The sequence below is a fragment of the Aquarana catesbeiana genome, linkage group LG06 (assembly GCF_042186555.1).
Source record: "Aquarana catesbeiana isolate 2022-GZ linkage group LG06, ASM4218655v1, whole genome shotgun sequence".
NCBI lineage: Eukaryota > Metazoa > Chordata > Amphibia > Anura > Ranidae > Aquarana > Aquarana catesbeiana.
The window spans coordinates 300,467,712-300,481,177 of NC_133329.1; the positions used below are offsets into that span (position 1 = coordinate 300,467,712).

At 43.0% G+C, this 13,466-nt stretch overlaps 1 protein-coding gene across 2 annotated transcripts in view; it reads right to left on the minus strand.

Annotated features, from left to right (window-relative positions):
- ERBB4 (erb-b2 receptor tyrosine kinase 4) overlaps nt 1–13,466 on the minus strand; it is a 1,370,802-nt gene that overhangs the window by 263,761 nt on the left and 1,093,575 nt on the right. For both annotated transcript variants that reach the window (XM_073633560.1, XM_073633559.1), the window contains exon 17: nt 3,919–4,051. In XM_073633560.1, the coding sequence (XP_073489661.1) occupies nt 3,919–4,051 (133 nt within the window). The remainder of the gene's footprint in view (nt 1–3,918; nt 4,052–13,466) is intronic.

The window sequence follows — 13,466 nt, forward strand, 5'->3', positions numbered from 1 at the left end:
TCACTGTAATCCCCTTCTCATCTGGTTCAATACTGAACCCCCCATCTCTCCCACCACTGTACCCCCCCTGCTTTTCTGTCCCACAGCTGAACCCCCTTCTCATCCCTCCCACCACTGTACCTCTTGCTCTTCTGTCCCACCACTGTAACCCCCCTACTCATTTGCCTCACCACTGTACCTCCCTGCACATGTGCTCCACTGCTCTTCTGTTTCACTACTGAATCACCTTCTCATCTGTCCTAACACTGAACCCATCTGCTCATCTGCCCATCTGCCCCACCACTGTAACCCACTTTCTCATCTGCCCCACCAATGTACCTCCTGCACATCTGTCTCACTTCTGTACCCCCCTGCTCTTCTGCCCCACCTCTGTTCCCCCTGCTCTCCTGCCCCATCACTGTTCCCCCTGCTCTCCTGCCCCACCACTCTAACCCCCTGCTCATCTCGCCTACCAATACACTTCCTTTCACATCTGCCCCACTGCTCTACCCCTTCTCATCTGCCCCAACACTGAACCCCCCTCCTCTTCAGTCCCACTGCTGAACCCCCTTCTAATCTCTTCCACCCCTGTACCCCCTGCATATCTGCCCCACCACTGTACCCTTCTGCTTTTCTGTCTCACCTCTGAACCCCTCCTGCTCATTTTCCCCACCTTTGTACCCTCTTCTCATCTATGATATGCGTGATATGCAGAGTGGTGAAAGGAAGCAGAGATGAGACACATCTACCTGTCCTGGCACACTCATCCTGCTGATCCACCTCTCGCATTCAGCCCACGTACTTGTATATGATGTATGTGATGTCTCATACAAGCATCTGGTATGGATGAGCAATGATGAGTTGATGAGATGAAAGCAGTGGGCCTGTGTGCAGGATCGTAAGTTAGACCCCGCAGCTGAGAAAAAGTGCGGCACTCTGCGCCACAGGAAAAGTAGGGTGCGATTTTCATTGCGCTGAATACTGGCTGTGGCTTAAAGGGACACAGAGTGCAGGGGTTCAGTAGAAAGTGAAGCAAAGGTTCAGACGCGCAACAGTAATTCCACAAACTGTCACCTTATTGTGGTTTTCTCAATCACAGTGAAATCCCTTCTTTCTGAGATTGGTAGTGGCAACCAAGCGAGTCATCTTCCTCCAGATGGTGGGCGGGGCTAGCAGAACTGTGATTGGCTTTAGCAGTGGCCAATGACAGTCCTCCTCCTCCTGGAAACAGGGACTGCCCCCTAGCAGAACTGCACCCAATCTCTTCACCATCACAATAGCTGATGATCGCAGCTACAGAAAAGTTAGAGAACCAAACAATGTTTACCATCGTTTACAATGTGTGGGGCACAGTGCCTGCCCCACAGTGCGTGGGGAATTCTGAAATTGGAATGCATTAGTGTCTCACTGACACGTCTATGTGCTACTCTGCTGATGGGGAGGGAGTCGAGTGCCGGTAAAAGAGTTTTCACGTGCTGCTTCCGGCACCCATGCCTGGGGTTGCCTACCCCTGCCATAGACAGTGCAATTTTGTTTACCATGGATTTTAGGAAAGAAATTCACACGATTTCCCCATCAACACAGACAGTGCTGACAAGGGAATCAACATTGTCGTCTCCTGGCAGGAGGGCGGGGGGGGGGAAGCCGTCCCCGCCGGGAGGAGACAGTGATTATTGCTAGCGGCTATAGCAGTCGTTAGCGATAATCACAAGTAACGATCAATCAACTTGGTACATTCAGCCTGCCAATACATGCTTTTAATGTAACAGGCTGAGATTTGAACCTATTGCTAGCCTAAGTCTCTCAGTCTCCTACTATATTTTGTTAATGCTGACAACTGTGTGCACTTGTCAGTTGACAGATCATAGTGCATGTATTTTTGTTCATTACTTACCCCTTTGTTTGCATCATTTATTTTTTATTATACCATGGAAGATGATAGCACTTTTTATTATTATTATTTGCAATAAAAAATAATTTTTAAATGCATTTCAACCCAGCCAGGTCATGTTCCTGTTTACCAGTGGCAGAGTTGCTTTCATAAATATTTCAGAAAACAACAGGCTTGAGACATTCTGTGCACTACGTTTCCTTATACTGCACTGATTATTTAAGGGAAGCTTTACTCAAATGTTCACCTTCAACATTATACTGAATTTGTCAGGGGTGTATGACACTATGATCCATCAAACAGCTGAGACATATGGGAGACTTTGGGAATACTGCAGGATTATTTCCAAATTGTTAGTGATATAAGAAGACAGCAGTGGCGGCTGGTGCTCAATTTTGGGGTTTTTTTTTTGGGGGGGGGGCACAAACAAACTGAAAAAAAACTGAAAAAAAACTGAAAAAAAAACACTGTGCCCATCAAATGCAGTGACTGTGCCAATCAATTGCAGCCACTGTGTCCATCAAATGCACCCACTGTGCCATCTATTGCAGCCACTGTGCCCATCATCACATGCAACCACTGTGCCCCATCAAATGCAGCCACTGTATCCATCAATTGCAGCCACTGTGCCCATCAAATGCAGCCACTGTGCCCATCAAATGCAGCCACTGTGCCCATCAAATGCAGCCATTTTTTTTTTTAAATCATACTTTCCTAGGCAGATACAGCATCGATCTGATGCTGCATTTGTCCCCTGTCGAATCTAAGGCTGAGAACTAAGCTATCAAACACCACTGATCACTCAGTTCTCTGTGCCGCTCTGAGCAGACAGCAGTGACAGTGACACACTGATGTCTGCTCTGCCCCTCCAGCACTCACCGGAGCGCTAGGCTAGGGAGAAGAAGGAGCGACTGGCTCAGTCTCCCAGGTGCCAATCCAGGCTCCTGGGTGGATCCCAACCATATGGTAGTGATCGTTCCCCACCCTGGACTGGCTCTGTGACATCAGCCGACAGCAGGCTTTAGGCCGCTGTCAGCTGAAAACGGATCACAGGAGTGCAGAACTACAAGTTTTGGCTGTACTTCTCCTTTAAAGTCAGAAAATGGGGGGGGGGGGGGGGGTGCAATCTAATGCAAGTTACCTGGTAGCAGCTTATTTAAAAGTTTTTATCAAATGTCTCACTTTGCCAATGTATTGGATTTGTTGATTCATCACCAAAACTAAGCTAGTTATCACATGGCTTTGTTAATAGACAATGCTGTGTCTGTGATAACAATCATGGTATTTCAACTCTTATCTTCACCCATTCCTAATAGGGTGTTTCCATAACACCTATTTAGTGGCCAGCAACACTTTATACAAAGCAGGGTGACCTATTGTCCTCAGGGCTGGTTCACACTGGAACGCACACGTTCGAACATGTGCATTCCTGTGCAGTTCCATGATTTCCGATTTTCACAGCCCATTAATTTCAATGGTCTGCCAAAGCTACAAGAATGCAGAAAAGGTAGTGCAAGCACTACTTTTTCAGATCGCGTCACACCAAACTGCACGCTACTGCAGTACCATGAAGTTTGGCACCCGCAAATGGTCTGCGCTTTGCGACATGAATTTGAGGTGTCATTAGAAATTAATTGGCATCCGCATGCACCTTGCAAGGGCAACTCATTCACATGTGGTGCAGTAAACCTGCATGGAATACACCTTTCCGGCACAGAGAACGGGCCCTTGGGCATGGAAAAGATAAAAAAACAAAGACAGGCCGACCATGGTTACTTTATGTATGTTTATGTTACAATATGTGTTATAATATCCTTATAGCAAATGTACAAATTTTGTACTAGTGTATAACACCTAGTGCTATCATTACTTGCTATTTTTACTCAATATTATCCCAGCAGTTGATGCAATGAAAAACATTATAAAAGTACTGAAGCATCATGGTTACATGAGACTTTCATAAAAAATGACTAACAGAGCATGAATCAGCTAAAAAAAATGTAAAGCAATAAATACTGAAGATTGTGCTCTTGACAGCAAAATCTCACCTCTGTCTCTAAAAACCGGCGCAAGGCTCTCTTCTTTTTGATGCTCTTTCGACGGACGTAGACAGCAAAGGTTAGACCCATGATGACTATAATGAAGAGGCCTCCAATGACACTGGCAGCGATGAGGGGAGTTCTAAAATGATTAAAGAAAAAAAAAATCTGTTAAACACCAGCCAAAAAGTAACAGCACAGGAAAAGAAATAGTAAAGAATAAGAGGTGAAAAAATTAGAGCTGTAAGGTCAATAATTACTTATCTGTTTGTATTGTTTATAGTGTTGTTTAACACACAATATTTGGTACAATTTACAAAGCTTTAACTGCTTGCCCTCTGGAAGATTTACCCCTCTTCATGACCAGGCCATTTTTTGCGATATGGCACTGCGTTACCTTAGCTGACAACTGCACGGTCATGCGACACCGTACCCAAGTACATTTTTTTCTTTTTTTTCCCATAAATTGAGCTTTCTTTTGGTGATATTTGATCACCTCTGTGGTTTTTATTTTTTGAGCTATAAACAAAAAATGTTTTAAAAAGAAATACATTTTTTTCTTTCTGCTATAAAACACATCCAAAAAAAAATTCTTCAATAATTTAAGCCAATATGTATTCTGCTACATATTTTTGACAAAAAATCCCAATAAGTGTATATTGATAGGTTTTGTGCAAAAGTTATAGGGGTTGATTTACTAAAGGCAAATCTGACTAATTGGGATGAGGTTCCAAATACTTGGGTGTTCTTCCTTTAGCTGGACATACTCAATATAAAAGGCAAATAGATGCAGTTGCCTAGAGAGCTTAGTAAAGGAAGTAAGACTTTACTTCGTATAGAGTACCCAATCACGTGCAAGGAAAGTAAAAAAAAACAAAACAGCATTTTGGCTTGCACATGACTGAATGATGGAAGTCAGCAGAGCTTCTGTTCATTAAATAAGCTCTGGAGCAACTGCCTTCAGTAAATCAACCCTTGGGATAGATTCTATTTTATTTAAACCAGATTTTTTTGTCACTTAAACTCCTATATTATTGAGGAGAGGATGAGTCTTTTGTAGTTTTCTTCCTGTCCCGGAGAAGAAGTGTTGCTCTTCCATAGATACAATAAAGTTTGTGAGCATTGTCACCCTATCGCAAAAAGTGTGTTAATGGCAGAATCCCCAAATGAACATTAAAGCAAAAAAAATGAAAAAAGAACAGATCCTACCTGGTTCTGCCCTCCCCCCTGTAAACTGACCATGGTTTATCATGGCTGCTGAGCCCTGACACCGTGGTCAGTTTACATTCCTCTGTCACCTGCTGTCTCTCCTTGCGCCTCCTCTCCTCCTCCTCCCTCCGTGCCTGTCAGCAGTGTCAGTATCGATCACGCCCTTCCTTCCTATAATCCCCTGTGTTATATTACAGTATGTGCCTCAGTGTATGTGCTTTATAAAAAAAATGCAGCTTCATACCTAATTTCAGAGCACCGCTTGGCACTCACGTGACGCTCTCCTCCCCTCCTCCCAGCTGACTTCAGTCAGGTATTCTCAGCCCACTGTAGCTGTTGGATCGGGGAAGACTGTGGCCGGTGGTCTTGTGAGCGCCGAGAAGTGCTCTAAAATTAGGAATGAAGCATGCACTGGGGCACATACTGTAATATAACACAGGGGATTATAGGAAGAAGAAAAGTGACTTTACAACCACTTTCATCTCAAAGGAAAAAAAAAAACTAACTGCTTTAACTGCAGTTTTAGCTGGAGTTTTGCTTCAATTTGTTAATGTATCTAAGCCCTGATTCACACTGCTTGGACTTTTCATACGACTTGAGAGTTCAAAGTTGCATGACAAGTCATGCCCCATTAACAGCAATGGAACCGTTCTAATCAGTGTGACTCAAGTTGCTTCGACTTAGAAAAAGTTTCTTGCACTACTTTTGGAGCGACTTCAGCAGGACTTGCATTAACTTCTGTTAACCACTTGCCGACCAGCCGCCGCCATTATACTGCGGCAGGTCGGCACGTTCCCGCAAGCCGTCATAGCTGTACGTCGGCCCTTTAAGCAGGAATAGCAGGCGGGCAAGCGTGTCCGCTGCACTGCAGGGGAACCGATGAGTGTAGCTGGCGATCACGATGACCGCAGGCCACGCGCAATGACGGGCATGAGAGCCAGAACAGGGACGTGTGTGTGTAAACACACAAATCCCTGTTCTGTGAGGAGAGGATAGACAGATCGTGTGTTCCTACTAGCTAGGAACAACAATCTGTCATCTCATCTAGTCAGTTAGTTCCCCCTTCAGTTAGAACACAGTGAGGGAACACAGTAAACCCCTTGATCGCCCCTAGTGTTAACCCCTTCCCTGCCAGTGACATTTACACAGTAATCTGGGCTTTTTTATAGCACTGATCACTGTATAAATGTCAATGGTCCCAAAAATGTGTCAAAAGTGTCCGATCTGTCCGCCATAATGTCGCAGTCCCGATAAAAAATTGCAGATCACCGCCATTACTAGTAAAAAAAAAAAATAATAATAAAAATTCCATAAATCTTTCCCATAGTTTGCAGACGCTAAACTTTTGCGCAAACCAATCAATATACGCTTATTGGGATTTTTATTACCAAAAATATGTAGAAGAATACATATCAGCCTAAACTGAGGAAAAAATATGCTTTTTTAAAAAAAAAATTGGGGATATTTATTATAGCAAAAAGTACAAAATATTGTGTTTTTTTCAAAATTGTCTTTTTTTTTTTTGTTTATAGCGCAAAAAATAAAAACCCCAGAGGTGATCAAATACCACCAAAAGAAAGCTCTATTTTTGGGGAAAAGGGGGAAAAAGGGCGTCAATTGTCAGTTAAACCGACACAGTGCCGTATCGCAAAAAATGTCCTGGTCTTTAAGCAGGCAAATCTTCCAGGGCTGAAGTGGTTAAAGAAGTCATATGCAAGCCACAATGAAGTCACGTAGGGATGACGGAATGAAAGTTGTGTGACTTTGAAGCCATGACACTGTGAATAAGGGCTAAATCTGCGAGTGCATCTAACAACCACCCCCCCCCCCCCCCCCCCCGGCTGACAATGCTGCTGTCCATAGGTGTCCCCTGTGCTCCTTCATCCAGATACAGGAGGTGTGTTACTGGTCAGATCACCAGGTGAAGACAGAGGGGAAAAAAGCCCCCAAAAAAAAGAAAACCAACACAGCCACCACATCTAAGGATTGGTAAGCTGTAATATATTACATTTTTGGTTTTGGGTTTAAAACCGCTTTAAGAATTGTACTACAAAACAGTCAGCACTTATCAGGTTTAGACCTGCACTAGAAAGTGGCATTTGCAGAATGAGAGTCTGAATATGATTGGTGAATGCTGAAATTACTTCTTGCCTGACACTTTGTTTAAAAAAAAAAAAATCATATATGTTAAAGAAAGATTTTGGTTCTTTCCCATTGTATGCTTGGAAATGAGTTTTCAAGAACAGACTACTTTAGAAGATTTGTATGTAATGTACTACTATTTCATGCTCTGCTTTAAGGTATTATTCTGCCATGTGTCTACAGTATATCAAATCTCTATATTTTCACTGAAGGATAATCAATACAACTGAACAGTTATATTAACTATTTATGAATATTTCACGCAACTCTTCAACCAAGTGATATTTTGACGATGCCATAGAAGGCGCCAATAGGTTCTAAAGTAATTTTGCTTTATTGCACACCACTGTGTACTTGACAGGGGATGAGGATTTTAAGTACGCCCACGTCTTGTCTGTAACTGAACAATAAGTAAGGTTCCTGTGAGCAGAAGCTGAAGCTACCACATCAGCAGCTTCATTCCTGATAAAGCAGCCTGATGAACACTCTGTGCTACAACACAGCTAATAGAGAGGTGGCTTTCTGTGCATAGAGATAGGCAGCCAATTATCTCTTTAATGAAGCGATGCACTGATTGGAAAGACGACTGCAGCTCGCTTCCCCCCTGTGCATTAGTTCAGCTATACAAGAAGTGCTTGGTTTAGTAGGATTTCAAAGCCTTATAGCTGATGTGGTCTTATCTCATTATTGGCTGCAGCATTAACTTGGTAAGAATGGTGTGCTAATTCGTCTGGGATACAATGAAACAAGGTGAAGAATCTGTGTTCTGATAAGACTAATATGCTCCCAGCATGGGAGCCGTGCTCCTGAATTATAAGAGCACTCACTCAATAACATTCATTTCCCTACTTCTAACTTGCGCAAGGAAAAAAAACATAATAAGTGTTGATGTTCTGTTCAGTCTAGAATGATACATTTCTGATGTCATTCTTAAGGTGGACAGTCTGTAGGCGAGATGACATTTGCGTTTGCTAACATCATTAGGTAAAAATGTATTGATTTTAAAAACTGCATGTTTCTAAAGAAATGCATTACCTGTCAGGGGCTTTTAATAAAGGTTTTCATACAAATCATTTTGCCAAGATATGCCTTATATCCACCCATTACCATTTATTTCTGGGAGCAAGTAGGATTACGTTCCCAGAATGACTACATATCTAAACCCAAAACCAAAAGTTTTATATATTACAGTTTATAAAGCCTTAGATGTGATGGCTGTATTCATTTCCTTTTTTTGTTTTTAGACTTTTTTTTCTTTTATTTTCACCTGGTAATCCTGTGAAAAAAAAACACTTTCTGTCCTACGGTGTCTACGCTCATTCTCTACACCAGGGGTAGACAACCCTTTGAGCACAGTGTGCCGAAAAATGTTTTCAAATAAATTGAGATTTTATAACAAAAAAATTTAAACTCAAAGATTTCAATCACGGAAAAGATTTTCTTATAAAGTAAATGCTGTAAACTACTTTAGTAGTGAGACATTAACATCCTGCACTATCACACCTCAGATCGACCCCAATTCCTATAACTCCACACCTCAGATCACTGTCCCCCATGCAAATCTGTTTCAACACTGTACCCCCCTGCTCATCTGCCTCACTATTGTAACCCCCTGCACATCTGCCCAAAACTGTAACCCCTTGCACATCTGCCCCACCACTGTAACCCCCTGCTCATCTGCCCAACCACTGTACTACCCTGCTCATCTGCCCCACCACTGTAACCCCCTGCTCATCTGCCCCACCACTGTAACCCCCTGCTCATCTGCCCCACCACTATATCCCCCTGCTCATCTGCCCCACCACTGTACCACCCTGCTCATCTGTACCACCAATATACTCCCTTTCTCATCTGCCCCACCAATATACCCCCTTTCTCATCTGCCCCACCACTGTAACCCCCTGCACATCTGCCCCACCAATGTTCCCCCTTTCTCACCTGCCTCACCAATGTTCCCCCTTTCTCATCTGTCCCACCACTGTACCTCCCTGCACATCTGCTCCACTGTCGTACCCCCATGCTCTTCTGTCTCACCGCTGAACCATCTTCTCATCTGTCCTAACACTGAACTTATCTGCTCATCTGCCCCACCACTGTAACTCCTTCTCATCTTCCCCACCTCTGTTCCCCCTGCTCTTCTGCCCACCACTGTAACCCCCCTGCTCATGTGATCCACTGATGTACCACCTTTCTCTTCGGCATCCCTCTGCACATCTGCCCCACCTCTGTACCCCTCTCCTCCACCGCTGTAACCCCCTGCTCATCTGTCCCACCAATGTACCTCCTTTCTCCTCTGCCCCAACACTGAAACCCTCCTGCTCATCTCTCCCACCACTGTAATCACCTTCTTATCTGGCCCATCACTGTACCCCCATCTGCCCCAATCATGAAAATTATTCTTTATAAAGTAAATGCTGTAAACTACTTTAGTAGTGAGACATTAGTAGTGAGACCCCCTGCACATCTGCCCCACCACTGTACCCCCCTGCCCATCTGCCCCACCATTGTAACCCCCTGCTCATCTGCCCCACCACTGTAACCCCCTGCACATCTGCCCCACCACTGTACCACCCTGCTCTTCTATCCCACCACTGTAACCCCCCCATTCATCTGCCCCACCACTGTAACCCCCTGCACATCAGCCCCACAACTGCAACCCCCCTGCACATCTGCCCCACCACTGTAACCCCCTGCACATCTGCCCCACCACTGTAACCCCCTGCTCATCTGACCCACTACTGTAACCCCCTGTACGTCTGCCCCACCACTGTAACTCCCTCTTTCGAGGAATCCTTGGTGTGCTGATGACAATTTTTCACTTCGCCTATTGCATTTCACCTATTGCACCCCAAAGCTCAAACACACATGTCTTCTCTGCAGCCTCAGCTGCACAGGGCAGTGAAAAAATGGGAAGTGCTCATGCTGAGTGGCTTCCTTTTCATTCACAAATGGAAGCATAGTAAACACAGCTATGAATGGACACAGTGAGTGAGTGTGTTCAAAGTGTTTATTTAGAAAAGGAAGAGGTTGGTAAATTACACATCTACCAGCCCCTTCACCCGCTCTCCTTCCTGAAACATCCCCCACATCTACTGGGGGAGAGGAGAGGGGAAAAGCCAGCAGCACTGTGAGGTGGGGGGCCAACAAGGCGGGGGCAGTAGGGGGAATCAACACCGCACATAGTGATTAGAGTGTGCCCTGGCACACCCCCTGCGCACACCTATGGGAGAGATCCATGGTTCTTACCCTGGCTGAACTTTATAATACCTTCCTCTCTTTATCTCTATTATCTAGGGGAGGAAGGATAGCAAATAATAGAAATGAAGATAACTTTGTTTGTGCTTTCAGCTTACAAGAAATGACAAGGACACAATTTCTGGCAAGATCACCAGGTCTTTTCTGTACTTGCATAAAATGTCTTAGCCTACCCCACAAAGACTGCCCTTTATCTACCTCCAAACCACAGCTATGTGCCATTGATGTGCTACAGAAATAGGTACTGTTATTTATGTGTTGTGGACCCCCTGACTCCACAACTACTGGAAAGGTGGTTGCTGTCATAAATGAGGTGGGAGAGTTGTCTCTTCCCATTAATCCAATTATTTTTTTTAACTTGGTGTCACGGGTGGTGTTACAGGTAATGTTGCGGTCTTTGGCTATGTAACATTGTTCTACTCTGCCTTTTCTGGCCAGCGTGAAGTTCTCCTAAAAGAAAATCATTATTTCCACCTAAAGTTAGTAATTAGAAAACAACAATCAGTGGGATTTCACCCCTGTATAAACACACTTTTACTAGCCAGAATTGGGCAAACTGGACGGATGTCCAGGGCCTAACCATTTAAATATGGTTCATGATTTAGATATTCTTACTGGATCCCTTAAAACCTATTCTTCTTCACCATGTCATATCTTTTCATGGGCTCCTTCCATTAACCTCTCTACTAAAATCTACTAAAGTTTCTGCTATGGATCAATGGAAGTACCAGCAACTTACTTTGTTTGTCAAGTATCTACCGAAACCACTGCGCACCATTGCAGACCTAACTTTACTATCGTTGAAGCAAATCCTGGCCTACTTTCTTAACAAGCTGGGAAAAGGATTAACAACTCCCTTTAAAGGAAAAGCAATGCTTCATTGTTCTTCAACTAGCTCACACTTCCTCCATCTCTTCTAAAGTCACGGAAATCAATTATAAACTTCTGACCAGATGGCACTATACACCTGCTGCTCTTCATAAAGCTTTTCCTGACACCTCTGCTATGTGTTGGAGAGGTTTTTGCTGAGGTAGCTACGCATGCACAGATTTGGTGGCAATGTCCACTCCTTCTCCTCTATTGGTCTTCTGTTTTACATTGGATCCAAGTGATACAAGGTTCACCTGTTGTCAATGATCCATGGATTGTGTTATTTAATTGTACGGGCAAATCAGTGGGCCGATATAAAAAGTCAATTACTCCGCACCTTCTAAGTACGGCAAAATCACTCATACCTATTGGAAACAGACTACAGTCCTGTCAATGCAACAATGGTTGCAGGTCGTGGACCATATTTATCACATGGAAGATCTTACATTTGAATTTAGAGATCAGGTCTCTACCTCGCATAAGATATAGGCCTGCTGGTTCACCTTTACTTCCTCCTCTGCATATGCAGACATTATGTCCCACTCTGAGTAAATACTCTCACTTTTGACACAATGTACCTTTTTCTGGTAATTTCTGTATGAGGCAGGCTACCCCCCCCCCCCCCCCCATCTTCACCCCTTTTCCATTATCCTCTATCTTTATAAGCTCTACTTCTTTTTCTCTTTAATTTAGGTCCTTTTTTTAAGTGCACTGTTCATTGTCTACTGATTGGCTAACGGTTTATACCAAAACTTGTCTGATTTAGTTATAGATGAGTGTTGGATGTACTTAACACTCCTGAACATTGCATATTATACAGTATACTTCATATTGTATTATTGTAAGTTGAATATCTTTTTCAAATAAAAATGTATTGAAACATTTTTTAGATATTCCTACCAGCTGTTTAGAGAAACTGTATTAACACTCCTTACTGTCTATTACAATTTTGAAGCAATATTATATATCTTTAATGGTGAATAACTTCCTATCTCCTTGTTCCTAGTTCCCCCACCTTCTACCCTTCTTTATGTTCCTTTTTGTCCCATTCCCCCCCCCCCCCCCCTACTACTCAGCATCATAATTCTTCAGTAGTTTGGGTCACACACAGTTTTTATTAATATGACATAATATATTCCTTTTTAAATTCTAAATGAACAATTCTCCATAACATCACTGATGTAAAATCATTTTTTTTCTGTTTTGTTATTGGGTTTAGATATCCTTTAAGACTCATTTAATCACTTACATATAAATATAAGAGATCAGCCCACTAAACTCTCAGCTTTGATTTCTTACAATTGTCCATAGCTGATAATAACTTACAACTGACAGACAAGTAATACTGGTAGTAAATGCTCTTTAAGCCAGTCTTTTGGCTGCCACTGAGAGATAAAATTGTTCCTTGTTGATGAAATTAGCACATGGGGTGAACAAGGTGCTATAGAGCTTATCTATGTACTTAAAAAATAGGAATAGACACATTTTGAACACAGTGGGGGTTATTTACAAAAGGTAAATTCACTTTGCACTGCAAGTGCACTTGAAAGTGCACTAAAAGTGCACTTGGAAGTTCAATTGCTCTAAATCTAAGGGGTAGATCTGAAATGAGTGGAAGCTCTGCTGATTGTATCATCCATTCATATGCAAGCTGAAATGCTGTTTTTTTTTTCGTTGCATATCCCGCTCGGATCTACAGTGACTTTACTTTCAAGTGCACTTGCAGTGCAAAGTGGATTTGCCTTTAGTAAATAAACCCCAGTATTTTGATTTTTCATATACCATAAGTATGAGGTTCTTTGCGCCACACATAACATTCACAGGAACTTTGTAAAATCAATAGCAGTAAAAAAATTATAATTTAAATCTAATGGGTGCTTCCAGATACAGCAGGGGCATTCAAACCATTATCTGTCCCCACAGAGGAGTACACCCAAAACAACTTTCTCCCTTAAGCCAGCCATAGATAATCCCTGCCAAACCAACCAAAATTCAAACCATGTGTGAGCATAACAGTGAAAGGGTACAAATCAAAGGGGTGGGACTTTACGTATGCCTTTGAGAACATATCACACAATATT